This window comes from Littorina saxatilis, linkage group LG9 (assembly GCF_037325665.1).
Source record: "Littorina saxatilis isolate snail1 linkage group LG9, US_GU_Lsax_2.0, whole genome shotgun sequence".
NCBI classification, from domain to species: domain Eukaryota; kingdom Metazoa; phylum Mollusca; class Gastropoda; order Littorinimorpha; family Littorinidae; genus Littorina; species Littorina saxatilis.
This window is the reverse complement of record NC_090253.1, coordinates 19,576,855-19,603,861: the sequence shown is the minus strand read 5'-3', so window position 1 is coordinate 19,603,861 and position 27,007 is coordinate 19,576,855. Positions and strand designations below refer to the sequence as shown.

The 27,007-nt window shown below is 41.8% G+C and overlaps 1 protein-coding gene across 1 annotated transcript in view; it reads right to left on the bottom strand.

Annotated features, from left to right (window-relative positions):
* Positions 1-4,383: 4,383 nt before the first annotated feature.
* Positions 4,384-27,007, bottom strand: part of LOC138977119 (serine/threonine-protein kinase unc-51-like) — a 48,932-nt gene continuing 26,308 nt past the window's right edge. The window contains exons 17-27 of the mRNA XM_070350029.1: positions 26,218-26,299; positions 25,038-25,175; positions 24,027-24,251; positions 21,148-21,255; positions 20,263-20,504; positions 18,781-18,956; positions 16,618-16,736; positions 16,012-16,163; positions 15,718-15,762; positions 14,876-14,966; positions 4,384-12,735 (exon numbers count right to left, since the gene is read on the bottom strand). Coding sequence (XP_070206130.1) covers positions 12,656-12,735; positions 14,876-14,966; positions 15,718-15,762; positions 16,012-16,163; positions 16,618-16,736; positions 18,781-18,956; positions 20,263-20,504; positions 21,148-21,255; positions 24,027-24,251; positions 25,038-25,175; positions 26,218-26,299 — 1,458 coding nt within the window. The 3' untranslated portion in view covers positions 4,384-12,655. The remainder of the gene's footprint in view (positions 12,736-14,875; positions 14,967-15,717; positions 15,763-16,011; positions 16,164-16,617; positions 16,737-18,780; positions 18,957-20,262; positions 20,505-21,147; positions 21,256-24,026; positions 24,252-25,037; positions 25,176-26,217; positions 26,300-27,007) is intronic.

Genomic DNA, 27,007 nt, shown 5'->3' with positions numbered 1-27,007 from the left:
AACATTGAAAACATTTTCAGTATACTATGTGTGTGTGTATGTGTGTGCACGTTGTTGCTATTGTACAGTCCCCGGCGAAAGAAACGCAACTCATTCGCGCCCACTGTTGCGAGTGATTTTTCGTCATTTTCAAATTGTCGTAAAATATGAACCAGATAAGGTAAATAAAAATAAAAAACAGATTCGTAGAGGATATTTTACTGGCTCTACGATAAATGCATAGTATTTAATCGTTTTTATTTTTTACTTGTTCATGAAATGTGTTATACAGGGTAGGGGTGAAGCGAGTCGTGATTGCAGGCAAACGTGTCTCTTCAACATGCTACAAAAATCGTAAAAATGCATATTTTTTAACAAGGTAAAGACAGTTTTGGAGGAAATTCATTTCTCAACAACACCATTTAATTAGAATTATTCGCCAAAGCGTTTAAGACTAAAAAAATGAGCAAAGATCACTTAGACAGTGTTAAAAAGGGTTGTTTGGCAAAAGCTCATTCGCACGGAATCGACGTAATGATTTCTTTAAAAAAACAGGTGCTATTTGTGGCCAAGTGTCTGGTCTACGCAATCAGGCTATAACTAGAAACAAAAAAGTGCGAGTTTCTTTTTTTAGATTTTTTTGAACATCGATCGATTAGCGATAGTGATTCGTATGAAAGCACTATGAAGCCAAACGCGTACGTCCCCCCTCCCTTAACACATATTTACACACACATACACACAAATACACACACGCATATACATATGTGGAGAAAAGCGACTACAGGAATATTTTTGTCTTTTCTCCATATGCAATTTTCTTCTTAAAGTTTATAGAGTGAGGAAGAAGAGAAAGTGTAGAGAGCAGAATATATTATCTAGGTTAGTATCGAAACGGTGTGGAATTAAGATTCACACTCTAAAATCATATTTGTTCTTTCCCCTAGTAAATTGTTCGGAGATAGGAATGATATAGTACTTTTCTATTGTTCTCTTGCGGTAGAATTAATTGGTTAATTGGTTTTGACACGATGGCGCCGGCTTGACTGACGGGATATGAACCCTAGGTCACAAACTCGCTACGGCTTAGTTTTGAGCACGTGGACCGCCCGCGAAAGCATTGTTTTTCGACATCCGACTCTCACCTTCCCCCCCCCCCCCCAACCCTCCTTTCCAGCTTGACCTGATTCTTTACTTCTCTATTAATAATATACTTGATACACACAGGCGAACACACATACATACACACACATACTCTCTATCTCTCTCTCTCTCTCTCTCTCTCTCTCTCTCTCTCTCTCTCTCTCTCTCTCTATACTCTCTCTCTCTTTTCTTTTCTGTAGCTTTTATATCATTCTTTCTTTTACCTATGTATTCTATATAAGTATGTATTCTGTATTCATTTGTTTAGTAGAATGTAGATTTTATGTTTATCATCTACATATGAGAAGCCTGTTCAATATACACTGTGTTTGATTGTGGTTAACTTGTAACTGCATACGGTGTTTGGTGTAACATGACTATTTTGCGAGGTAATAGTCAGAGGTTTTGCACTTTGTTCACCGTATTGATAACCAATGAGTGTTTGGTATCAAACGATGCGTCGTAGAATTTCCATTTTATTGATGTATTTCTTTATAGCGTTTTTGATGTAGTTTTCTTTGTACAGGAGTTTTTGTGTATTTTTGAGGGATTTTAACTGTAGCTTCTATGGAAGCTGACAGCAGCCTCGAGACTCTACCCCCTCCCCCCCCTCCCTCCCCATTTTGTTCTATGACGTTGATACGATCGCGCCGGCTTGACTGGCGGGGTTGTGAACCCAAAGTCACGCTCCTGTCACTTGCCACGAATTTGTTTTTGCACGTGGACTGACGTCAGGGACAGTCATGGAAGGTATATAAGCTGCTAGTTTTCAAGGTTCGGCGGGAGTCTGAGCAACCAACCTGACTTTGTGTCTAAACGGTATACCGGACTCCCCACCACCACTTAGGGTTACAGCATTGCTTCTTTGGGAATGGTTGTGGATGAGTTCCAACCTGAGTACTGAGAAGTATTTGTTGTCATCTCTAAACTGTCCTCCGGGGTCTGAGCAACCAACCTGGCTTAAGTGTCTAAATGGTATACCGGACTCCGCCCTGTGGACTGAACTGACAGGGTTAAAAACAAACGTTCCGCAGTCCCAGGTTACCACACGGCGAGTAAAGTGGCGTCGCTTTACTCTTTTACTTTATTTTTATCCAGGCCCCGAACCTCTGCCCAAATTTTCGGCCATTTTAGGACATAGGATATTGCTTTCAGTAGCGTATTTTGCTAAGGGTACCTACGGGTCATGCCCAATTTTTCAGCCATTTTAGGACTTAAAATATTTTTCGAGTAGTAGGAAAATTACAGGAATAGAGTGAACCAATGTACAGATATATTTTCTGAAAAGAACTACGCCTTGTATTGAGTTGTTTTTATGATTTGTTTTGATTCAATACAATTTTGAACTTTACCTGCCTCTTCTTGAGTTTATATTCTGTGTGTCTGTTTGTCCTGTCGTGTGATTGCCATCCTGACAAATGACCTTCAAACACGTATAACATCTAAGACACAGACACAGACAGTTATAGTTAATGTGAAGCTAAGACCGCTCGGCTTTACACATACACACACACAGACACACACATCCATACATACAGATAAACAAACAGACAGATAAACAAACAAAGTTGCGATGTGCAGGAGCGCTACGCAGTGCTAAAATGGACGCCAACTGTCACTTTAATGGTCGCTGTCCCAGTTTGTCTGTCACTATTTCTCCAAAGTTATATTTCTCACATTTAAAACAACGGACACAGAGACAAAGACACACGCACACACAAACACTCATGCACGCACCCACACACATACACGGACAGACGCGCGGACAGACGGACACACATGCACATGCCGGCCTGCCCGCCTGAAGGCACAACCAAAACTCACACACACGTACACACACACACACACACACATACACGTGTGCGCTTGCGCATGAACACAAACGCGAACGCGGATGAGTTTTCATTTTTCTAAACGTAAACACAAACATACTTATTCACACATAAATGCCAACACAAACGTGTGTTTGTTTGCGTCTGTGTGTGTGTATGCGTGCGCGTGCACGTGTATGTGTGTGTGTCTGTCTGTATGTGTGTGTGTGTCTGTGTGTGTGTGTATGTGTGTTTGTGTGTGTGTGTGTGTTTCTTGGTAGTTACTCAGTGTTGAAAATGCAAAAAAGTCTTTTAACATATTAAATCAATCAAATCTCCATATTTAAGTCCATTGCTTTGTGCAGAAAGAGAGCGAGAGAGAAAGAGAGAGAGAGAGAGATAGGGGGAGAGACAGAAAATGATATAGAAAAGAGAGACAAAGAGAAATAGCCCTCCCCCCACACACACACACAAACACACATAAACACACACACACACACACATACACACTCACGCACGCGCAATCAAACACACGTTTGGGTTGGTATTTCTGTGTGAATAAGTATGTTTGTGTTTACGTTAAAACAAAAACTCATCCGCGTGTGCATTCACGTTTGTGTACGAGCGTGCGCGCACATGTGTATATATATATATATATGTGTGTGTGTGTGTGTGTGTGAATGTGTGCCGACGTGTGTGTGTGTTGTGGTTGTGCCTTCAGGCAGGCGGGCCGGCGTGTGCATGTGTGTCCGCGCGTCTGTTTGTGTATGTGTGTGCATGCGTGCATGAGTGTTTGTGTGTGCGTGTCTTTGTCTCTGTGTCCGTTGTTTTAAATGTGAGAAATATAACTTTGGAGAAATAGTGACAGACAAGCTGTGTGTGTGTGTGTGTGTGTGTGTTCATGTAAGGGTGTATGTGTTTTAGTACTTTACTATGTGCATGTGAGGTGCTTTGTGTGCATGAATGCTGTGTGTATGTGTGTGTGTGTGTTTCTGTGTGTGTACGTGTGGTCTCTATCACATTGTCACTATTTCTTTCTCTTTGTATATTTGTGCTCTCTCTCTCTCTGAGCCTGTGTTGCCTTTCTGAAAGGGGTATGTGTGCGTGTGTGTGTGGGGGTGTATGTATGTGTGTGTGGGGGGGGGTGGGTGTATGTGTGTGTGTGTGCATCGGTGTGTATTTAGGTGTGTTAGTGTGTGTATGAAAGAAAGAAAGAGAGAGAGAGAGAGAGAGAGAGAGAGAGAGGCGATGTGTCCTTCGCTGGGGGTATGCAGTGCCTTGGCATTGCACGTCTACTTAATTATTATTATTATTATACTTGTTATTTTGTAAGGTGAAAGCAAGGGTGACTAATAAGTGCATCAGATCTGCAGTATTTTTTCAGCAGTCTCTCTCTCTCTCTCTTTCTCACACACACACACATACACACACACACACATTGCACAGACTCTTGTGTTTGTATCTTTATTTTAAAAACAATGGTTTGATTTCCAAAAAAAGAAAATGCAAGATATTTTAATTATCACACGGCTTATATCCTTGCTGGAGGCAGCGTTCCATTTTTTTCACCTGTTTGCCTTTCTTCTACAAGAATACAGGAACAAAGAATGGAATACACACAAGTGACACATACGTACATACAGGCATTATCACTACAAGCACCGTCAAACTCAAAATAACTTAAAATATGTCTATGCATCTTCATCAATTCACGAAACATAAACGACGACAACAAAATAAATGATCACATGTCAATGATAAACATAAAGGAACTTTGATAAAAGTTGTGTTTTTCACCCTTCTGTTTCTTAAATGTTTTGAAACATCACAGTGCCATTTTGTGTGTTTAAATACAGCTACATACTGCTCAAATATCTGGGACAGTATTTTGAGCATGTTAAAATATTTTGTCCTTTCATACCTGCTTAAAAAAAAAGAAGTACATGTACAGCAGAACTAATGTGTCAAACACTCATCATCAACACAACATTATTTGCTAACTGCTATGCTTGAATTTGACATAATCTGGTGATGTTAATACACTTGCTTTAATGAGTAAATTTTGTGAATTCAGGGACCGAAGCCTTGATCTAATCTTTATAGACTGAATAAAAAACAAGAGATTTACAGGTAAAATTCCGTAACTGCGTAAGACCACTTTCAACAGTTTGACATATATATATATATATATACATGTATATACATATATATAAATGTCCTGTTAATTATGGTCCAGTTTCTCTCTCTCTATAAAAAAAATACATATTCATGCAAGTTTGAAACATATATATCTAATCCTAAACATTCACTATCATGATGTTTTCAGTGAACCAAACAACAGCTTGATCCCAAAGAAACTCCTCCACAAAAACAAAGTTAGCTCACATCAAGCTGACATCCTACAGTAACCTAGAATGCTATTTCATCCTAAATGAACTTTATTTTGAGTGTTGTAATGCCCTGTAAAGTTGTTGAGGAACACTGCTCATTAAACATTCAGTCACTGTTTGAATGGAATTTGTTACAGATAACACAGTCTGAACTGTACACTGATAAAAATGCAGAAAAACGTACTGGAGATAAAACATTCGGGGTAAGAGGGGGTGGGTGAAAATTAGGGTCCAACCTCAGAGGTGGGTTTGGGTGGGGGGTGAGAGTGGGGGCAGGCTAGAGACGATGAATATAATTAAAACATGATCCACTTTTTACAACGTCGTTATTGCAACAAAAGTTCACCTGAGACTAGGGTCCAGCCAACCAAACCGGGAAACATGGAGCATTAAAAATGACTTCCACCAGCCCACTCACACTATTTACAAGGCTCAGTCTCTCAGAATGTCATACATAAATGTACTACCTCTCTTTGAGGGCAACACACTGCAGTGATATCAGCAAACAACACTGCTGTAATATTAGCAAACAGAGTTTGTGAAAATAGGCAAAACCATCAATAAACAAATAAATAAATAATTATATAAATAAACAAAAAAAGAACAAATCTGTGCACTCTCAGTTTCACACACTGACTTTTTACAAGACCAGGTCCTTAATGAAGCACTAAACTGCATCTGATGCAAACGAAGCTACGGAACAACCCAGTATAGCATATTGTACACTCTCCGTTAGTTAATGATATTGCTTTCAACCTCTGTCTTACTGCCTTGTCCCTTGTCATGGATCAAGTCCTCATGAAATTAGTAAAGTACCAAGTACCAATCATCATTATACAGTGGGGGGCGGGGATGTAGCTCAGTCGGTAGCGCGCTGGATTTGTATCCAGTTGGCCGCTGTCAGCGTGAGTTCGTCCCCACGTTCGGCGAGAGATTTATTTCTCAGAGTCAACTTTGTGTGCAGACTCTCCTCGGTGTCTGCGAACACCCCCTCGTGTGTACACGCAAGCACAAGACCAAGTGCGCACGAAAAAGATCCTGTAATCCATGTCAGAGTTCGGTGGGTTATAGAAACACGAAAATACCCAGCATGCTTCCTCCGAAAGCGGCGTATGGTTGCCTAAATGGCGGGGTAAAAACAGTCATACACGTAAAAGCCGTGTGAGTTTCAGCCCATGAACGAACAAACATTATACAGTGGAACCCACTTTTTAAGACCCTCCGTGTTTAATCCTCCTCACTTCTAAGACTAGTTTTCCAGAATTTCTTTTTATGAGGTCTGTAAATGTACGGTACCTTCGGCTCCATTTCAAGACGCCCTTCTTTTTAACACCTAATTTTCTCAGGCGTTTTGAAGTCTTAAAGCCTGCCAAACGGTTGTGTGACGTGTCTAGTGTGTTGGCGAAGTGTCTTGTGCTTGTCACTTCTCGCTTTCAGCCCTCACCGCTGGCTAGCGCCGTCTAACCTTTTTAGGACAACGCGAAAAGAGAGCAGAATGCGTCAGTCTCCCCTGCCAGTATAATAACCTCTCCACAACAAGCCCTATGTAGTGTCTCCATCGCGGCGACAGGCGTAAACTGGGTACCGCAAGGCCCCAGGCTAGACTACAAGGACTCGGAGGAGGTTGGCCCCTAGACATACGGCATGCAGGCCCACCGGTGTGTAGAAACGCCCTTGTGCCCACGAACCAACCCCCAGCTATGGGTCAAATAGCCGGGCAGGATAGGCTCGTCAACCCTGGCAGGCAGCTATCCTAAGAGAAGACCACTCTGAATTCAAAACGAGGGTAGAGGAGGCTCATCATCCATGGAAGGAAACTCGTCTTGGAGAAGGAAAACTCCGAAATGAAACCCACGCAGTCCCTCAAAGACGGAACGGCACTGGCCTTTTTAGGCGGGGAGCAGACCGGGTGCCTACGCTACTTTCGACAAATGGTTGTGTCATCAACGAATCGAAGTCTTAATAAGGGGGTTCCACTGTACCAATAAAGATGACTCTAACTGATAAAACAAAAACAAAACAAAACAAAACAAAAACTTAAAAACTTAAAACACACAAAACCGAAACCAACAAACATGCCATCATGATCATAAAACACGGGAATGCACAATTCATCATGCGTCATGTACCCACAATGGATAATTTACATAGCTCAGTCTGACTTTATCAACAGTACGAACATCACACCAAAGAATCTCTTTCCAAATTCTGTTGACCCTAAAAGCATCATTTAGTGTAAGAGCATGATAATAATAGCTGATAACAAGGGAGATAAAGGAATGGTTTTGCGCTTCAATCATGAAATTATTCAGCTCTGCATTTCCAGTGATGGCGCTAATATTTTTTCAAACTGGTTCACAAACTTTTATGATGAAAACTATCCAGAAAAAACGGTAGGCTGGTCATTGGAACCAGTAAGAGTCCAACTCAGAGTACTGGTTTTGTTGTTTTACCAGTGAAAAAAACGGTAGTTCTAAAAATCAACCGGTAGGTTATACCGGCAGCCAATTATTTTCCGGTATTTTCTAATTTTAACCGGTAAAATACCAGTAATTACCGGTTAACGCCAATACTGCATTTCTAATTCTACTTCAAACCAATCTACTTAAAATTCAAGCATCTGTTGTAATAACAATTCAAATTTCTGGTATGATAAAGAGTCAAGTGACTCAGTGGCCATATGTTTTCAAAGACTGAAAGATTCCAAGTTAATGCATTAAAAACAAAATACTTCTGCAAACAGTCAAAGCTCAAAACTCAAAAGTAAAAGCTGCTCTTACTTACAAAAACCATTTCTTTCATCTGTACCTCCTGTCCTTGAAAACATTTTCATCACACAATTAAGTAGTCTTGCATAGACAACGAAACAGGTACATGTATAGAAATACTGAGCAAACAAGAGAGACCATTTTATCAACTCTCCAACTAACATTGAAAAACTATCATAGTGTTCCTGTATAAGTGTGAAAAAGACACAGTGAAAGTTATGGTCGTATGACTATAGTTTTAAATACAGCCAATGGAAGTGCAGTTACCAAACAAAAAGAGAAATTTACAAGAGAAAGACAAATGTCATGAAAGTCACGAGTTGTGGACATCAAAAGTAAAATTCTAAAGTTTCATTTTCAAACACCGTATTTACCCTTCAGATGTTCATGTATGTATGTATATGTACAGAAAATTATACAAACTCAAATGCTGCTGCTATTCCATACGCTTTCCAACAGTCATATATTTCTCAGGCTGTCTCAGAAATTGTGTTCATTACTTCACCAGACAGTTATCAATTCAAAAAGAATAACAAACAGACTGAACAGATAGAGAAATATGTTCTGGGTCAACGAATATGTACAAGATCTGAATTTGAAAGATGTGGAATCAACAAATGATTTTCAAAGCAGAACAGTGAAAACAAGTTTTCCGTCAATTCTACCTGATAATTCACTGGAAACACAGAACTTGTATGATGATATGCTCGTATTACATCCATCAAGTACATGTGTGAACTGAGAGACAATGATCCACTGAAACATTCTGGCCAGAAAATGAGGATGAATTAACGATTCTTTATCTGCATTAACCAACAATGAAACAAGTCAGAACATTTAATGACGAATGTTTCAGTTCTTCGTCTACATGACCCTACAATGAAACAAGTCATTTTTGATGGCAGTATTGGCACAAGGACTAGAAGTAATTGAGGTTTACTTGTTACACTGAGATGCACAATAATGACAATAATAATGTCCACACCATACACTCTGTTTGCTTACAGTCCACCCCCCCCCCACCAACTTTCAGTCAACACATACAAATGCTTGAGTTTCTGTCCATCAGCAGTGCACAGGCCATATCCCTTCTCCCTACTACAAAAAAAAAATTCATTTAAAATCTCACATTCACTCTCAATAATGCACCTTATATACAATTGAAAACAAACAGGGATTTACTAGTCCTGTAGTAGTAGTATGGTACAGAGGTTATTAAGAAACAGGAACAGGCTGAAGAACAATGTTACATTACACGGACCACATAAATACACTATTGACCATACATATGTTACACAGAAACTCTAACAATAACAACAAAAACAATATGAATGAGATCCCAAAATAAACGAAACATTTACAGATGCATACATGTTCATTTTCAGTTTACCACAATGTGAACAAAATTATCACCTGCACACCTGAACAAACCCAGGAGGGAAACCACAAACACATCAAAACAATCGCTTTAAATTATCCCTGATCCACGCAATGACGAAGATACATTATTCCTTTGGCTTTAGCTGCTGGCATTCTGTTTTGAGATTGCAGCAAACGTCAAAACACCAGCAGTATAAGTAGTCCACTATCCGTCACAACTAGACTAAAATAACTTTGAAGTCCAAACAATGGCCGAAACATGATGTCAATGAAGCATGATTTTTTTCTCTCTCGGTCATTTTCCTACATGTCCATATTCAGAGCTGTTTGCCTCAGAGTGAGAGCTGAATTTCTACAAGAAAATATTTCACAATGGTGATTTCTCTTCAAAACTTTCCTAAAGTTTGCACACTTCTTCTTCTTCTTCTTCTTCTTCAGCGTTCCAGAATTTTCTGGTTACGTGTGAGCTTGTTTTCCCATTTGGGTTCCCCACACTATACACTGAGAGCATAGTCAGCTTCACTCCGCTTTCATTGAGTAGGCATGCTGGGTATTTTCGTGTTTTCATAACCCACCAAACTCTGACATGGATTACAGGATCTTTTCCGTGCACACTTGGTCTTGTGCTTGCGTGTACACACGAAGGGGGTTAAGTCACTAGTTTGCACACTTAAATGACAGCGATAGGCTGAATCTGTATATTTCCGGGCATCTGCATCAGACTGAACTATGAAATTCTGCAAGACCAAGATTACTTCTCTTCAACATTTCCTGCAAGTGTACACATGCAAAATGCAGGGGTGATAGGGCAGCTGGCTACATTGTGGCGAAACAGGAAACAGAAAATCCTAGGAGCCCACAAACTGAGCACACATTGCTGCAAGTTTTGGAACATATAGGACTATGCCTGAAAGTCAAATCGGAAATGATTTTTTTGTGGGACTGAAAAATTTCATGAATCCTGAAGAGTTTTAAGAGATGCTGAAGGATTTGTATAATTAACAACCAAAAAAACGTCACCACAGACATTACGAATTCGGATTTCCGGCATATACCGGAAGAATCCCACCCATGGAAATCAGAAATAAAACGGAAAATTAGCACCCCTACAAATTACCACACGAGTCTGAAATCTGCGTGTCAAAGTGAAAGTACTAAAAACAAAAACAAAATAAATAAAAAATAAAATAAAATAAAAAGAAAAAAAAGTCCTGTAAGGATAATCTCCTCAAAGTAAAAACTACCGGAGTACATGTACTACAACAATCTGTATGACAATGATATGGAGTTAACATAGGATTTCAAACTGTGGCCCTCAAGTAATTGAATAAAACTATACATCAGAGATGGCAACATGGAACTGAACACACAGATCTCATGAAACCAGTACATACTGCAGTGTTTGAGAAAGGATTATCCATGGATGATGATGAACCAGTCATAATTGAACCTTGAAGGTTTCAGGCAACTTTGTCACACAATCCTTCAGGCTGGGACACTTGGTCATTTCATTCAAGGCAAGTTCAGGCAGTGACTTTCATGGCAATATGCGACCATGTTGATTGTTTTTTCCACACATTTCAAAGCCAGACTGTCGTACATGTATTTACATTTCTTCACATCACAAAATCCAACCAAAATATTTACATTTTGAAAACTTTTTGTCCGATACCCACGCGTCTTTTACCCATGTGTACTACGTGTATGTACATTTCTGCTTCTGAGGTTAATAAAAATCATCAGACAGGAATCCTTTTATCATCAGGCAGGCTGAGCTTTACGGTGAGTGTGAATGCACAAAGCTCCCTTTTCATGTGTGGTTTCCCACACGCATTTTGATTTCAAACTGAGAACTGCCTGGGGTTTCATATTTACATCAGCTGTTGAGCCCTGCACTTTCACAACAACAAATACATTCTAGTCCCAGATTTCTCACTGGAAAGGTTCCTGCCCTGTTGATGATTTCTGGAAAATGTAACCATGAAGAATCACTTGATAACCAATCCATATTCTGTTTCATCTCACCATGACATAGGAGCAAGATTTTAATCATAAGTTCCAGTGAAGATTTTCCCTGCACCATCGACAAATGCATTGATCAAGTTGAAATTGTCAACGAACGAGAGAGAAAGAGAGAGAGAGAGAGAGAGAGAGAGAGAGAGAGAGAGAGAGAGAGAGAGAGAGAGAGAGAGAGAGAGAGAGAGAGAGAGAGAGAGAGAGAGAGAGAGAGAGAGAGACAGACAGAAAGAGAGAGAGAGAGACACAGAGAGAGAGAGAGAGAGAGAGAGAATGCGGAGCATTTTTGTTGACCTTTTCCTCTCTTGGCCATCACACGAAGAAAAAGTCTCGTCTTACAGTTCATAGCCTTCACACATAAAACCTGTTTCTTCCGAAACCTGACTAGCTCTGCCTCAAGTTAAATGCTACAAAATGACTTTTAGCAGTAACAGCAGAGATCACAAAATCAGATCTGAGCAAAGTAGGTTGCAGATCAGTGATGGTATTCAGAATGTAGCTAGTGGGAACCAGACATGTCCCCTTGTGATAGTTCTATGCAGGATGTGTTCTTCTTCTTCTTCCCTCTAGCACTCAGGGACTTCACTTAAAGCATTACTTGCGCTTATCACGTTGTTTGTTTTCAATTCACAGCAAAAATAACATCACATTTTTCAATTTGTTGAAGTTCAATGACAAAACACTCTCCAGAATCAAGAGCAAGGTCTGGGCTCGGATGACATCAAATTGTCATTACTTGTACATACTCCGGGCACAGTTCCATGTTCACAGTACTGTACACATGAAATGAAGCTTCCTTGCTTTGAAATGTCATTGTCTTCGCTTCTTTTCCAAATGCAATCCCTCACATGATGACATTTTGTGCAGACAAGCAACACAATCACACCAATTCACACCACACATAACATCAACAAGTAGTTCTGCCAGCCTCTCGCACTACGAAGATACCTTCAAACTGTGATTCACACCAAGCCAAACAAAATTGTCACATGATTGTAACTTCTAACACAGTAGCAACTAGCTTCCACACAAATACGACTCCACAGAACCGCACATTCCTGTCGTGATAGGAGAGCTGATGGGAGTTTGGTGCGGGAAGGGGGGAGGTCAGGGGATGGGGGTGGTGGAGAGTACAGAGTGAGCTGGCGGAGGGTAGGTACAAGTCCCATCAGGAGCAGGCATCACAGTGTAGGGGGATTTTGTTGGGCACGGCCACTGTGTGTAGTCTTAGCTCCACACTGCGACGATCTGAAACATGAGATTTTGAAGTAAATATATTTTCTGTATATTTCTAAACCCAGCTGAAGGGTTTTTGTGCGTGTTTTTTGTTTTTTTAGTCAAAACAGCACTGAGAAGTAGGTAAAACTACCAGCTTTACTCGCAATTACAGTGGAACCTCCCGTAACGACCTCTCCCAAGAACGACCCCCTCCTTTTGCCAACCGAATTTCTCGGCACAGATGCCTTTTACTATGTAACTAACCTCCCAAGAACGACGACCTCCGTTTTCAGACGACCGACCTAATATCAAAGGGTCAATAATGACTTTGACCTTTTTTTCAGTGAGTGTCAAAGTTCGTAATTGCCCAGCACACGCACGCGATTAGTCACGCATCAAGAGTCAGGAGTGGTGGTCTGTGGTCAGCGGTGCGTGCAGGTCGAGTGGCCTACGGCTGTCCTCTTCTCACCTTTTGCTGTCACAATTGAATGACTGCCCTTGAAGTAGGGGAATGGGGGGTGGAGGGGAGGGGAAAGAAAGGGAGTGGAAGGTGTTATTAGCCGCAGTTTGAACAACAATTCAATAATGAAGGCGTCAACATTGCCCGCCTACCCCATGGCGTTCTTTTTGGCTACGTTTGCGTACGTATTCTGTGATTTTGTGCTCACCACCTGTGTAGATGAATAATCCTGAATAAACAATGGAAACACTCCCCTTGACTTGAGTTTGTGAGTTGTTTTGTGTCAAAGCGCTCTGTCTTAGTTCAACTTCATTTTACATTTTGAGAGGTTGTGTATTTACATGGCGACTCCAACAAAAAACCAAAAACTGTTGACGCTAGAAGACAGGATCAAAGTCATAGAAAGAAGCAATAAGGGTGAGACTGCGATCGCAATCGCTATAAGTCTTGGAGTTGGAAAAACACAGATCCAAACCATTATCAAAGACCAGGAAAATATTCGGAACAGGTGGGAGAACGGAGAAAGTTGTGACCGAAATCATTCTAAAAGAAGAAAAACTTGTTGTAGCCTGTTGCCAGTCAACTTGTATACTCTTAAGACATGTATAACTGCATACACATATTATACCACAGATTTTGCAGTCTCACTGTGTTTAATTTTGTGTGTGTCTGTGTGTGCGTGTGTGTGTGTGTGTGTGTGTGTGTGTGTGTGTGTGTGTGTGTGTGTCACAGTGTGTGTGTGTGTCTGTGTGTGCGTGTGTGTGTGTTATCTGCCTGTTTTCAAATGGGAGCAAAAATGGTATAACGAACCCAAATCCCAAGGGACATAACTACGGAAAATCAAAAAGACTTAACTGCACAACAGTTGCCTCACCTGTCAAAAAATTTAAAACCTAAACTCCCAATAAAGACCCCTCCTTTTTACGACCGATTTCTCTGGAAATTTTCAAGGTCGTTAGTGGGAGGTTTTACTGTAGTAATTTCTGTAAAAAAGGAGATTTCAGAATCCCATTTTGCCTGAGAAAGAAAACCAAAGGACAGCCTGACTGACATACAAGAAACAAACAAACATACAGTACACTGCACTACTCCTCTAACCGGCACGGTTGGCCTGGTGGTAAGGCGTCCGCCCCGTGATCGGGAGGTCGTGGGTTCGAACCCCGGCCGAGTCATACCTAAGACTTTAAAATTGGCAATCTAGTGGCTGCTCCGCCTGGCGTCTGGCATTATGGGGTTAGTGCTAGGACTGGTTGGTCCGGTGTCAGAATAATGTGACTGGGTGAGACATGAAGCCTGTGCTGCGACTTCTGTCTTGTGTGTGGCGCACGTTATATGTCAAGGCAGCACCGCCCTGATATGGCCCTTCGTGGTCGGCTGGGCGTTAAGCAAACAAACAAACAAACAAACTACTCCTCTAGAAAAAAACTGTTTTCATTACGAGTTGATTTACTGCACTTAGCAAATGTATGTGAAATGCCTGCACGACACATTCAGTTCCCTGCATTCAACTCTTTTAAACACGTTTGTTTGATCATGGATACTTGCATACGCTTGTAAATGCATGTAAGAACATGTGAATATAAATGTGTGTGCATCTAACTGTCTGTGTGTTTTTGTGTGTTTTTGTGTGTGTGTGTGTGTGTGTGTGTGTGTGTGTGTGTGTGTGTGCGTGAGTGCGTGCGTGAGTGGAGCATGTCTGTCTGTACTCACATTTCTCCAGCAGCAGTTTGTCGTGGTCATTGTTGGCCAGTTGAGCAAGACTGTGGAGAAGGATTTGAGCTGTGGAGTATCGTCCAAAGCTCTGCAACAAACAGAACATATATTAAACTTACATTATATAACTTGTCACTATTTGTCCACTACACGATGGCCTCAGGAGCCAGATCTGGGCGGAGGCGACCACGGTGCAAGGGAAGCTCTATGGCAGTCTGGACGACCTACAGCGCACGGCAACATTTGCGCGGAGAACCGGCGTTTCCATCTGAGTGATCGACAAGAAGAAGAAGAAGACTACAGACATATCCACACATACAAGCCAATGGGCAAAGTTATGAAAATAAAAAATGCATTTCGGCTGAACTCATTTACATGAAATTTCATTTCCGACATAACGGTCTGCCATACGTAATTTAAAATTTAATTCCTATTAACTCACTTACAATTCCATAGCTGATTTAGTGAGAAATCACTCTACTGCAAGACAATTTGTAATTCCCCAAAAATTTCAAATTTGAATTCCAGCCAACATTATTGTGGGCTGCCTGCAGTAAGCTTCAAACATTTTATTGTAAAGCTTACAGTAAACAAACTCGACTGCACTTTCATTTTAGTCACAACTTTTTTGCAACAGACTATCAGAATGTTCTGACTGCAAGTGAAAAGGCTGTCTACCGGTGAAAGGGCGCACTCATTTTTGAAATGTAAAAGATTGTGCCCATACACAAGACCCTACCAGTAAAAAGCACACTACATTTCAGATTTGAGATTTTGTTAGACAATGCACATCAGTTTGCTCTATTTATAAACAAAGAGAATACATCAGAAATACTTACTTCTTTTGTGTTTCCCGCAAGCTCATCCAGAGCTGCAGCTTGGCACTGAAACAACATGAAAATTACATTCAAAATCATAATGATTACCCATATGTTATTAACTGTACTGAATTTCAAAACTGAAAAATTACATCAAACATAATCAAAGCAATCTCACACATAGTACATAAAGACTTGCAAGCAACTATGCATATGCTCACAAAGAAACACACTTTTTCCTTTCTGTGCCTAAAATTCATGTTTTTTCAACAGATTTATCTCAGACAACCACTCACACACTGATGACCAACTGACCTGTTCCACAGCGTAATTATAGATGAGCTTATCGGCAGTGTTGACCACCAGTTGAGTTGTGAGCGGTGTTTTGCACACGGCACCTAACTGCTGGTACAACCGGCGACACTCGTCTATACACTCCACATACAGCTCACTCTGTGTACGCAGCACTGCAAAACAGACAAAATATGGTTGTTTTCTCGCAGCAATTTTCTTTTGTTTTAGAGAGATATTGTTAACAGCAGGAATGAAAGTTTAACAAGAAAACCTGTACAACAATGCAGAACAAACATGTCTTTGAGTTGCTACCCTGCTGTCCTTTTTTTTTATTTTTATAAAGATATAATTGATAAAAGTGCCAACCCTCAAGTTCTAAGAAGAATGTGGGTTTGCAACGTGAGTCTCAGTTTTTGTATGTATAGTCTCCTTCTGTCCAAATGTTGTGAAACATGCCCACTGCAACTGCTCAGTCAAAAGCTGAAATCTTCAGCTGAATTTTCTGTTGCAAATAAACGCTATACAAAAGAGGTAAGCGTTCTTTTCTATGTGTCCGACATTCATGCCTGAGGGCTGGGCAATTGGGGGTGGATAAGGGTGAGAGGTGCTGGAAGGTTTGGTACATACCGTTCTTGAGTGAGTTGACGTACTGCAGTCTCTCAGCCTTGATCTCCACCTCGGCCAGCGTGATGCTCTGTGACATCATCTGCAGGGCTCGCAGGTATAGAACAAGCTGCTCCAAGATCCTGAAGCATAATAACATACATTATTTCAATGCATCAGATAGACATACCCCCCCACCCTTTCACATCCCCTGTTATGTCAGGGTCAGAAGGTCAGTGTCTGTAAACTAGGGCAGGCAGGTGGTCTCTGCTGAAAATATGGTCCTTGACCTGAGAGCACAAGGCCAAACAGCTCTCTGAATGCAGACTTTTTGATCTTACTGCACATTGGGGAGAAAACGTATTTCCACTCTTTGTACAGCAGTCCCTCTCATGAACGGACACCCTTGGGCCATAGCAAAACTGTCCGTACATTGCAGGTGTCCGGTCATGGGAGGGGTGACCACACCACCCCCTCCCCCATACACTCACACAGAGACACACAAACAACAGGATTGAGTCTATGCTAATCACTTCTTGTGGCTACTAAACAATAACAATAAACTCCTAATACTTCTTTAAATGTTCTGTAAAAATGATTTGAATGAAAAGTATTGAAAAGAAGAGATAAAAATAAATCCTCAAGGCAGTGAACACACTAGCTCACCATGCACTGACATACGAAAGCAGCCACACAAACACAGCACAGAGGAGCGTGTGCAGATGCTTTGCAAGAATAAGCTTGAAAACCAGTTTGAATAAATAGCAGCAGATAGAGCTGCATGTCATAATCATGTAATTTATTTTCTTCTTGTCTGGCTTTATTGACTGCATGCCGATCATGTGGCATGGCAGTGACTTTTCACTCTTCAGTCGGAAATACACTGTACATAACACAGCTCCCACTCTCCCTCACTAATGCCTACCCCAAGCCGTGACAACTGATGCTTGGAAATTGTGTGGAAGAGTACACCTCTCTATTTCTCTCCAATGCTCTTCCTGCTGACATGCAGTGACACCGGACACCCCACAGAGTTTAGCCAGCTACCCCTCCACCCCCCTCCCCCTCCCTCTCTCTCACTCCCTCCAGCCATGTACTGTTTGGGGCTGTGGCCAGAGAGGCCAGCTGCACTGTTCACTCAGAGCAAAACCAGTTGACTGTGTCGTAACTTTTGACAAAGCAAGACAACTGAAGGGTTCACAGATTAGGCAACCGACTCACTGGTCAAGGCTGAGGGGAAACAAGAGTATCTTGTCAATGAAAGAGGTTACACACAGACACACGATGCTGAGAACTGTGGCCGGTTTTTCACTCTCTTTCGCTCAGGACCTTCATCGACTGTGGTTTCTGTTGATTACGTCCAACAGACAAGAATAAAGAGCACAGTGCAGTTTCATGTTGGCATCTTCGCATGTACTCCACTCCTGACCAAAACTACCCCCCCCTCCTGATGGGTACACGTGCACTCAAGTTATCAGGGATTGTCATCACGCCATTGCGGCTGTGATCTTTGTACCAAGAGCCGGACTGCTCTGTTATCGATTTTGTTGTGGTGAAAATTTGACGATGGTCTGTCCGTACATTGGAGGTAAGACCTGCTGTTGGGACCGAAAATGAGTGTCCGCCTCCACGTTTTGCAGGTGTCCGTTTAAGGGGGGGGGGGGGGGGGGGGGCAAATATAGAAGGAAAACAATCCGTGCCGGGCAAATATGTCCGTACATGTCAGGTGTCCGCTCACGCCGGGGGCCGTACATTGCAGGGACTGCTGTACTTCCTTTGACTTGCACCCAATTGTGTGGATTTTTTTCTCTCATTTTAACCTCGAAAGTGAGGATTGCCCCTTTTACAATGAAGTACCTTTTATTCCTGAAAATATGGTACTTGTAGGGATATATACCCTAGCACACAGGTAACCCCCATTCTGTCATAAAGACATAAGACATAAGACATAAGACATAAGACTTTATTTCAACCATGTGCAGTACACTAGGGACATGTTTTGGCCAGAGTACAATCAATCAATCCATACACGCCCTTCCAAACATCGCTTGCAATCTCAGTCCCACACACGCTCACGCACGCCCGCATACATTCCCCACACAAAACCCACAACAGCACACACGCGCAAGCATGCTCCTCCTTAAGAAAATGCTACTGCCAATTCTTCCGACACATTGTTTCACTGACCTCTGAGACTCGGAGAACCTTGGCACCTGGGCGGGGGGCAGGTTGTCGACACGCTTGGTGGACAGAGAGTCGGCCATGGGATTACAGGCCGCCCCCTTGGATCTGGCCAGGTTGACCACCGCCTCCACCACGTCCAGAATGAAACTCAGCTTGGCCATCGTCTGGTTGTGTTCATCCTGAGGAGAGATGACACAAGACATTGTGCACTGCAGTGACACTAACACTCATTGTCAGCATACAAAAATGGGACCGGCACGGTGGCCTAGTGGTAAGGCGTCCGCCCCGTGATCGGGAGGTCGTGGGTTCGAACCCCGGCCGGGTCATACCTAAGACTTTAAAATTGGCAATCTAGTGGCTGCTCCGCCTGGCGTCTGGCATTATGGGGTTAGTGCTAGGACTGGTTGGTCCGGTGTCAGAATAATGTGACTGGGTGAGACACGAAGCCTGTGCTGCGACTTTTGTCTTGTGTGTGGCGCACGTTAAATGTCAAAGCAGCACCGCCCTGATATGGCCCTTCGTGGTCGGCTGGGCGTTAAGCAAACAAACAAACAAACAAACACAAACATGGGGAAAGGACAGATGCATGCCTGTCAGCATTTCAACACCGCTAAGGATAAGGAAAAGAAAAAGATTTTTACATAGTCCTGTGGTGTGACCCTCATGGAAATTCGGGCTGCGTTCTCACTGGGGAAAGCGAGCTGCCATACAGTATACGGCGCTACCCTTTGTTTTCCCTGCATGCCTGTATTCGTGTTTCCAAGCCCTGAGACTTTCGCTGTGAAATTGGGTTCTTTATCGCGCGCATGTGTGCACACAGGGGTGTTCGGCCACTGAGGAGAGTCTACACAAAGTTGACTCTGAGAAATAAATCCCTTGCCGAACGTGGGGATCGACCCCACACAGATGGCGACATCTGTGTTTTGAAGCCAGCGTTCTTCCTCCGAAAACGGCGTATGGCTGCCTAAATGGTTGGGTAAAAATCTGTCATACACGTAAAATTCCACTCGTGCAAAAAACACGAGTGTACATGGGAGTTTCAGCCCACGAACGCAGAAGAAGAAGAAGAAGCCAGCGTTCCCCTGGTATTGACATGAGTACACAATCAATTGCTTTCAGATTCCACATTAAATCAATAACCAGCTAAACTGCAAATCTAGCCTGCTTCATTTCAACCAAACATTTCCCTTCACACAAACTAAAGGCAAAATCAACACTACAATTCGTCTTCGTCAGGGAATTTTGGCGTAACTCAATTCTCAGCGATTTTGACATTTTTGTTCTTTAGACTAGGTAAACCATTCTCCATGAAAAATATTCGATGAACAATACATGATTTAACATTCTTTTATCTTTCTATCAATACCAGGTACAAATATCAACACTATTTCAAAATAAAAATAATCACATTTAGCCTTCTGCTGAAAAGCTGTCTAAACTGAGTAACGCCCAAGTTCCATAAGGACGTCAAATTTCTAAACTCACATCCATAAGGGTGTCTTCAGACAACTCTGGCACCACGAAGTGAGGTCTGGGACTCTCCATGTTAGTTGGGGATGCAGCGAACATCATGGACGATGGTGGCGATTGTTCCAAACAGCGCTGGGCTGCAGGGATTGCTCGCTCGTGTTCCAAGGATGACGGTGACCCCCGATCCTTGTCACAGCCGACGGATGTCAAGCGTTCCCGGCTTCCTGCCCATGGTGTCAGAGCCCCAAGGCCACAGGCTGCTGAGAAGAAGGCTTAGCATAAATTTGAGAAAATTGTCATTGTTTGAAAAATCGCTAAGTGAATCTCGAAAATAGACTGATGAACGTCAAGGGAAAATTGGCTTACAGAGGCTGACATTTTGTAGTCAAGTTGGACTGAATGAATCTTGGAAGAAGGTATTACTTTTTGTGAGCAACATGCTGCTAAACAGCAGTGGCAACATTTAAAAGAGGACACACACACACACACACACACACACACACACACACACACACACACACACACTCACACACACACACACACACACACACACACACTCACACACACACACACACACACACACACACACACACACACACACACACACACACACACACACACACACACTCACACAAAAACAGACAGATACACACATACACTTGCACACACGATAAAGACACAAGACAGGTAGAAAAGCAAGTGAAACTTTCTCTCGATCAACCATGAGTTTTCACGTGAAGCTGAAAAGCAAATAAAACTCTCTACGTCCACTTTGAGTTCTCACACGAAGCTGACAAAAACAAGCACACTCAGATTTATTTCTACAAGACCTATGTGTAAAGTGACTAAGCCACAGCAGAAAGATAAACTGGGAGCAGTGTAAAGGGGGCAGTGTCTCACCCGCGGACTGTTGGTGTGAGGCATGGGCATTTCGCAATATGTGATGTGAGTGGAACGGCTGTGATCTCATATCCGGCTCTGTCCCACACCAATGGCACGCCTCCACCTCTGCCAAAAGCAAAGAGCCAGATCAGTTCAACAGATCATTGATGTTGAAGGAGGCTAGTGTGTACAGTGCCTGGCAAAAGAACTGCACCACCCTGGCCAACACTGTTACGATTGATTTGTTTGATTTTGGTAGCAGTTCAAAGTTATGCCTTTGGTTGCAATCACGATTCACTTTACCCCTACACCATATTAGGTCAAGGGAAAATAATTCAATCTTTCCGAATCTCTGACCGACCCTATTTTTTCCTCCTGACTCTCAAACTTGTTTGACCCTTCAAAATACAAATTTGATTAAAATTGACAAAACTAGATTTTGCAGACTTTGCCAAGAAAGTTCATCTTCTCCAGGATTCAGGGGATACAAATCGCACGATTTCCGACCAATAAAAAGCCACATGTGTCTGTGCAACAAACAAAAATTAAAAAATTAAACTACTAAAAATTTGTGTGTCTTTTCATTGGAAACAATTTGTTGGTTGTTGCCCACTGCAGTTTATGATCAAACAAAACAGGATTTCAAGAAAAAACGTACTCATGGTACAGCCACTTCAATATCTTGCATGAATCCGTTCTTCTCATTGCGATACCTTTTCTGGTTAGCGTTTTACAACAATTTGAAAAAGACCAAAAAAATCACTCGCATCAGATGGCGTGTTTGTTTTGCTGGGTACTCTACATCATATCTTTAAGGACAAAATAAAAAAATTAAAAAGTCTGTTTACGGTATCCCGACCGACCCTATTTTTTTGCGTGACCCTTGACTTTTTGGGGGCATTTGGAAAAAAAAAAAAAAAAAGTCTTTGTTTTTTGGCAAAATAACTTAAAAATATGAGGTTTTTTTAAAAAATAAAAAAATTTAACAAAAATAAAAATCCCGACCTACGGACCCTATTTTTTTAGCCTATGTTACCGTAAACAGACTATTTTTGTTTGTTGGCCTAACAGATGTTAACGTACAATGTAATCTCACAGAAGTTATGAAATTAATATGTCTGTAAATGTTGGTTGGTCCCTTGGGTGGTCGTTGAAGACAGGTTTGACTGTAATGAATTGCTCCAAAATAGTAAGGGTAAACAGGGCTTCTTTATTAGGCATCATTGTTTTAGTTGCAGATTATGTGTTATACATAAAAAGCAGTTAAAACCAAAGCAAGTGGAAACTTTTAAAAATTCAAGTGAAATCCCAACTTGCACATCTTTGAACAAAATCGTATTCATAGAAAAAGAATAAAGTTGACTATTCTTCAAGATTAATTCTGATGTGATCTGAAGCTTATTAAGCACAAAAGAAAAAGAAAACAAAAAGTAAATCATAACTTGAAACAAACGAAAGACTGAGAAGGAGAGCAAGCAAAGCATACTTCTGTTTTTAACGAAACTGCAAAAATACTGGAAGGAAAAGGTAACTCCAGCTGAAGCAGGGCAAGCTGTTCACAGAACCCCATTCTAATTGCTACAGTGCCCTGGCATACTTTCTTTCTTCCAATGCTTGTTCAGGTCACTTTTACTCAAGCAGGGCAAGACAATTTCTTCTTACGATGGTGACTATCGTAAAAATATATCCACAGAAAACACAACAAGAAGAGCAAAGCCCATACGACTCACATGCTTGACCTTGACCTTTACATGACCTTGACCTTCAGGGTCACTAAACCTACACTAAGAACTGCTTTACACATTTTTCCTACCAAAATACATGTGACCGGTCATCCAAGGTCATGCAACACAAAGCTGTTAATTCAAGACACAGGAAGTACAATGGTGCTTATTGGCTCTTTCTACCATGAGATATGGTCACTTTTAGTGGTTCACTACCTTATTTTGGTCACATTTCATAAGGGTCAAAGTGACCTTGACCTTGATCATATGTGACTAAATGTGTCTCATGATGAAAGCATAACATGTGCTCCACATAATTTTTAAGTTTGAAACAGTTATCTTCCATAGTTCAGGGTCAAGGTCACTTCAAAATATGTATACAATCCAACTTTGAAGAGCTCCTGTGACCTTGACCTTGAAGCAAGGTAAACCAAACTGGTATCAAAAGATGGGGCTTACTTTGCCCTATATATCATATATAGGTGAGGTATTAAATCTCAAAAACTTCAGAGAAAATGGGGAAAATGTGAAAAATAGCTGTTTTTTAGACAACATTTATGGCCCATGCGACCTTGACCTTGAAGCAAGGTCAAGATGCTATGTATGTTTTTTGGGGCCTTGTCATCATACACCATCTTGCCAAATTTGGTACTGATAGACTGAATAGTGTCCAAGAAATATCCAACGTTAAAGTTTTCCGGCCGGCCGGCCGGACGTACGGGGGGGACGGACGACTCGGGTGAGTACATAGACTCACTTTTGCTTCGCATGTGAGTCAAAAATGTCTCTACCTAGATACACCACAACCTCTTCAATCCTGACATTTTTTCCCTGAAAAGACACAAATGTCTTGTCCTAGAATCTCCACCATCTCAACAAAACAAAACAAAACAAAACATAACAGCAACCAGTTTGGGTAAATTCTTCATCAAATTTTCGTCAAGACAGTTGCTGACTTCTTCAGGATGGTAATAATCATCTTCTCCTCTTCTTCGTTCATGGGCTAAAACTCCCACGTTCACTCATGCTTTTGCACGAGTTGGCTTTTTCATATATGACCGTTTTTAACCCCGCCATTCAGGCAGTCATATGCCCCTTTCGGGGGAATGGTATAATCATCTGAATCTCAACCATCTCTTCAAATTCAAATGCAATCTTGACACGCCCGCGTACCTTCTCTGCCCGAGCAAGCGATGTAAGCCGTGCAGTCTGGCATGGTCGGGTAGCGATGAAACTTGGGGTCAAGCGTGGTATAGGGGTCCTGCGAGAGGTGGTGAGGGAGGTGGTGGTGGTGGTGGTAGGGTTGGCAACAGCGGGTGGGGGACCCGGCTACGGTGGGGAGGGAGGAGGGGGCACCGCAAGAGTGGGGTCCACAGCATGACCCGGGAGAACAGCTCGCTATAACCCCCCAGGGTGGAGAGATGGGAGGAAGGAGAAGAAGAAGAGAAACATGTGCGTGAAATATAATGGTACAGTGATGAAAAGATGTTAAAAGTGTGAAAGAATTTCATAGAACAAGAAAGTACATTTTGAATTCTACGTATTACAATCAGCAAGCTTCCCAGGCCGACTGCTTGAACTTTGAAATTTTAGAACATTAAATCAATGACATTTGAAAAATAACTGTAGTCTTTTACTGAAACCCTCCGGAGGCTTCTGCATAATCATTTCCTTCCAATTCTAAACATGCTTCTGAACAATGCCCAAAAGGTAAGAATGTCTTTTATGTATTATCTTAAAAAGACTACTTTTTCTTCCTCATTCTTACTCTTAGCAAAACCTTCACTTTTGTCAAAATAACTGTTGTATATATATATACATAGTTTTCTGCCCGTACTTTCTGTGTTATTAATATGCCCCAATTTGCGCATGAACGTTAAAAAGTACCATTTCAGCTTTAGAAACCATACCTCTTCAACCTGTCAGCAAATCAAAAATATACACTGACACAAACTAGCTTCATAAAATAAATGTAAGCATTAGCCCACAAGCGATATAGAGTGCAAAATAAAAGCCAGGAGCAAAATTAGATAAGCATTAAAAACCACAATGCAAAGATGTATCAAAACCTTGAAAGCAACAAGGCAATAAAAATAACCTCAAATTAACAGCAACTCATAACCAAAAAAACCCAAAAAAACGAGGGAGTTTAAAGGAGAATTTCACCGGCTTTTCCCCACTCACCAGATCTGCGCAGCGGTGATGTTATGGGAACCGGAGTGGTGACACTGGGGTCCAGACGAACTGTCGTGGGACAACTGCCAAAACTGCTGGTGCGTTTCCACATACCCATACTGGGCGGCGTTCCAATGGAAAACTGAACTGTAGACGATAAAAAAATCCTTCGATTGAGACATACCGTACTTTCCGGGTTACAAGGCGCGACTTTTTTCCTCGAGTTTGACCCCTGCGTCTTGTATAACGAAGCGCCTAATCCGTGTATGAAATACGAAAAAAATCAAAGAGACCGCCTGAGTACCAGTCAAACAACTTGTGATAATGCATGTTTCAGCTACTAGGTACTACCCTGGCCAAGTTTCCTCTCAAGACATCAAAGAGACCGCCCCATAGGTTAAACTGGTCACTGACCCCGGTGCAGGAAGTGTTTCCTCTCTCAGATCTATGACAGGGGAACCACCTCTCATGGCAAAAACTGGGTCATTGACCCCTGGGAAGAAGGTCAGTGTCTAAACAAGGCAACCCAGCTATCACATTGGACCTGCCTTTGGTCTCGCCGCACACACAGAGCACCGGCATACTTTTTTAATTTTGGTGCGCCCTATCGGCCCCCTGCGCCCAATGGGTGACTGGAATACAATTTTTTTTTAAAAGAGGGGGGTGCGCCTTATGCGCTGTAGCGCCTTGTAACCCGGAAAGTACGGTAAGTACTGCACCTCAATGAGAGTTACTATTATTTGAGATCTATTTTGCTTTTCAACTGTGTTCATCTCACCCACAGTTATTTTGTTGTTTAAAGATTGTTTTCAATGTCAATTTATGGCAAAGTTCTTGCAACCATTTTCACAGAAGTGACGTTGCTGAAATGAAGCCAGCTGTAAATATCATGCTCTGTATCTGGAACCTCTGAACTTGCCTTGCAAAGAGAATGATTTATATGTACAGTTTTTTTTTTAAATTTTACTTTGTTTCGACATTGTAAGTCATTCAGAACTAAAGTAGGATTGGTGTTAGCTGTATCTGCAATGTTCTGTATCTGAAACCTCTGAATTTGCTTTGCAAAGAGAATCGTTTATTTGCATAGTTTGTTTTATTTTACTTCTTTTCAGCATTGTAAGTCGTTCAGAACTAAAGTAAGATTGGTGCCATATCAATATCCTTTATTGTTATTATTGTCAAAGCTTACCGGCAGGTGGAGACACCTGTGTGATGTCTGGCGGTGCCAGGGCTGTTTCAGAATTCCTTCTGGCCACACTCCTGTCTCCTTCCTGAAACATGAAACAACAGGTTAAAAAAAAAAAAATTGTATTGCATTGTAGCAGTAATGGAAAACTGAAAATTACTGTTCTTCTTCTTCTGCGTTCATGGGCTGAAACTCCCACGTACACACATGTTTTTGTGTGTGCATGAGTGGGTTTTTACGTGTATGGCTGTTTAGGCAGCCATATGCCACTTTGGGGGGCAAAATTACATTTGAGAATGAATAAATTGAGTTAGGCTGTTAAGAATTCAGAGTCACGCCTTACACTGAGCAATCTTCCACAATGAATGAACGGCAAAATCCACGGAGCGCTCCTCATTCCCTTGAAAATCAGACCTTGTGACTGGGTGGCCGAGTGGTAACGCACTTGCGCTCGGAAGCGAGAGGTTGCGAGTTCGACCCTGGGTCAGGGCGTTAGCAATTTTCTCCCCCCTTTTCTAACCTAGGTGGTGGGTTCAAGTGCTAGTCTTTCGGATGAGACGAAAAACCGAGGTCCCTTCGTGTACACTACATTGGGGTGTGCACGTTAAAGATCCCACGATTGACAAAACGGTCTTTCCTGGCAAAATTGTATAGGCATAGATAAAAAATGTCCACCTAAATACCCGTGTGACTTGGAATAATAGGCCGTGAAAAGTAGGATATGCGCCGAAATGGCTGCGATCTGCTGGTCGATGTGAAGTGTGTACATCCAATTTTGCTGTATGGTTGTGAG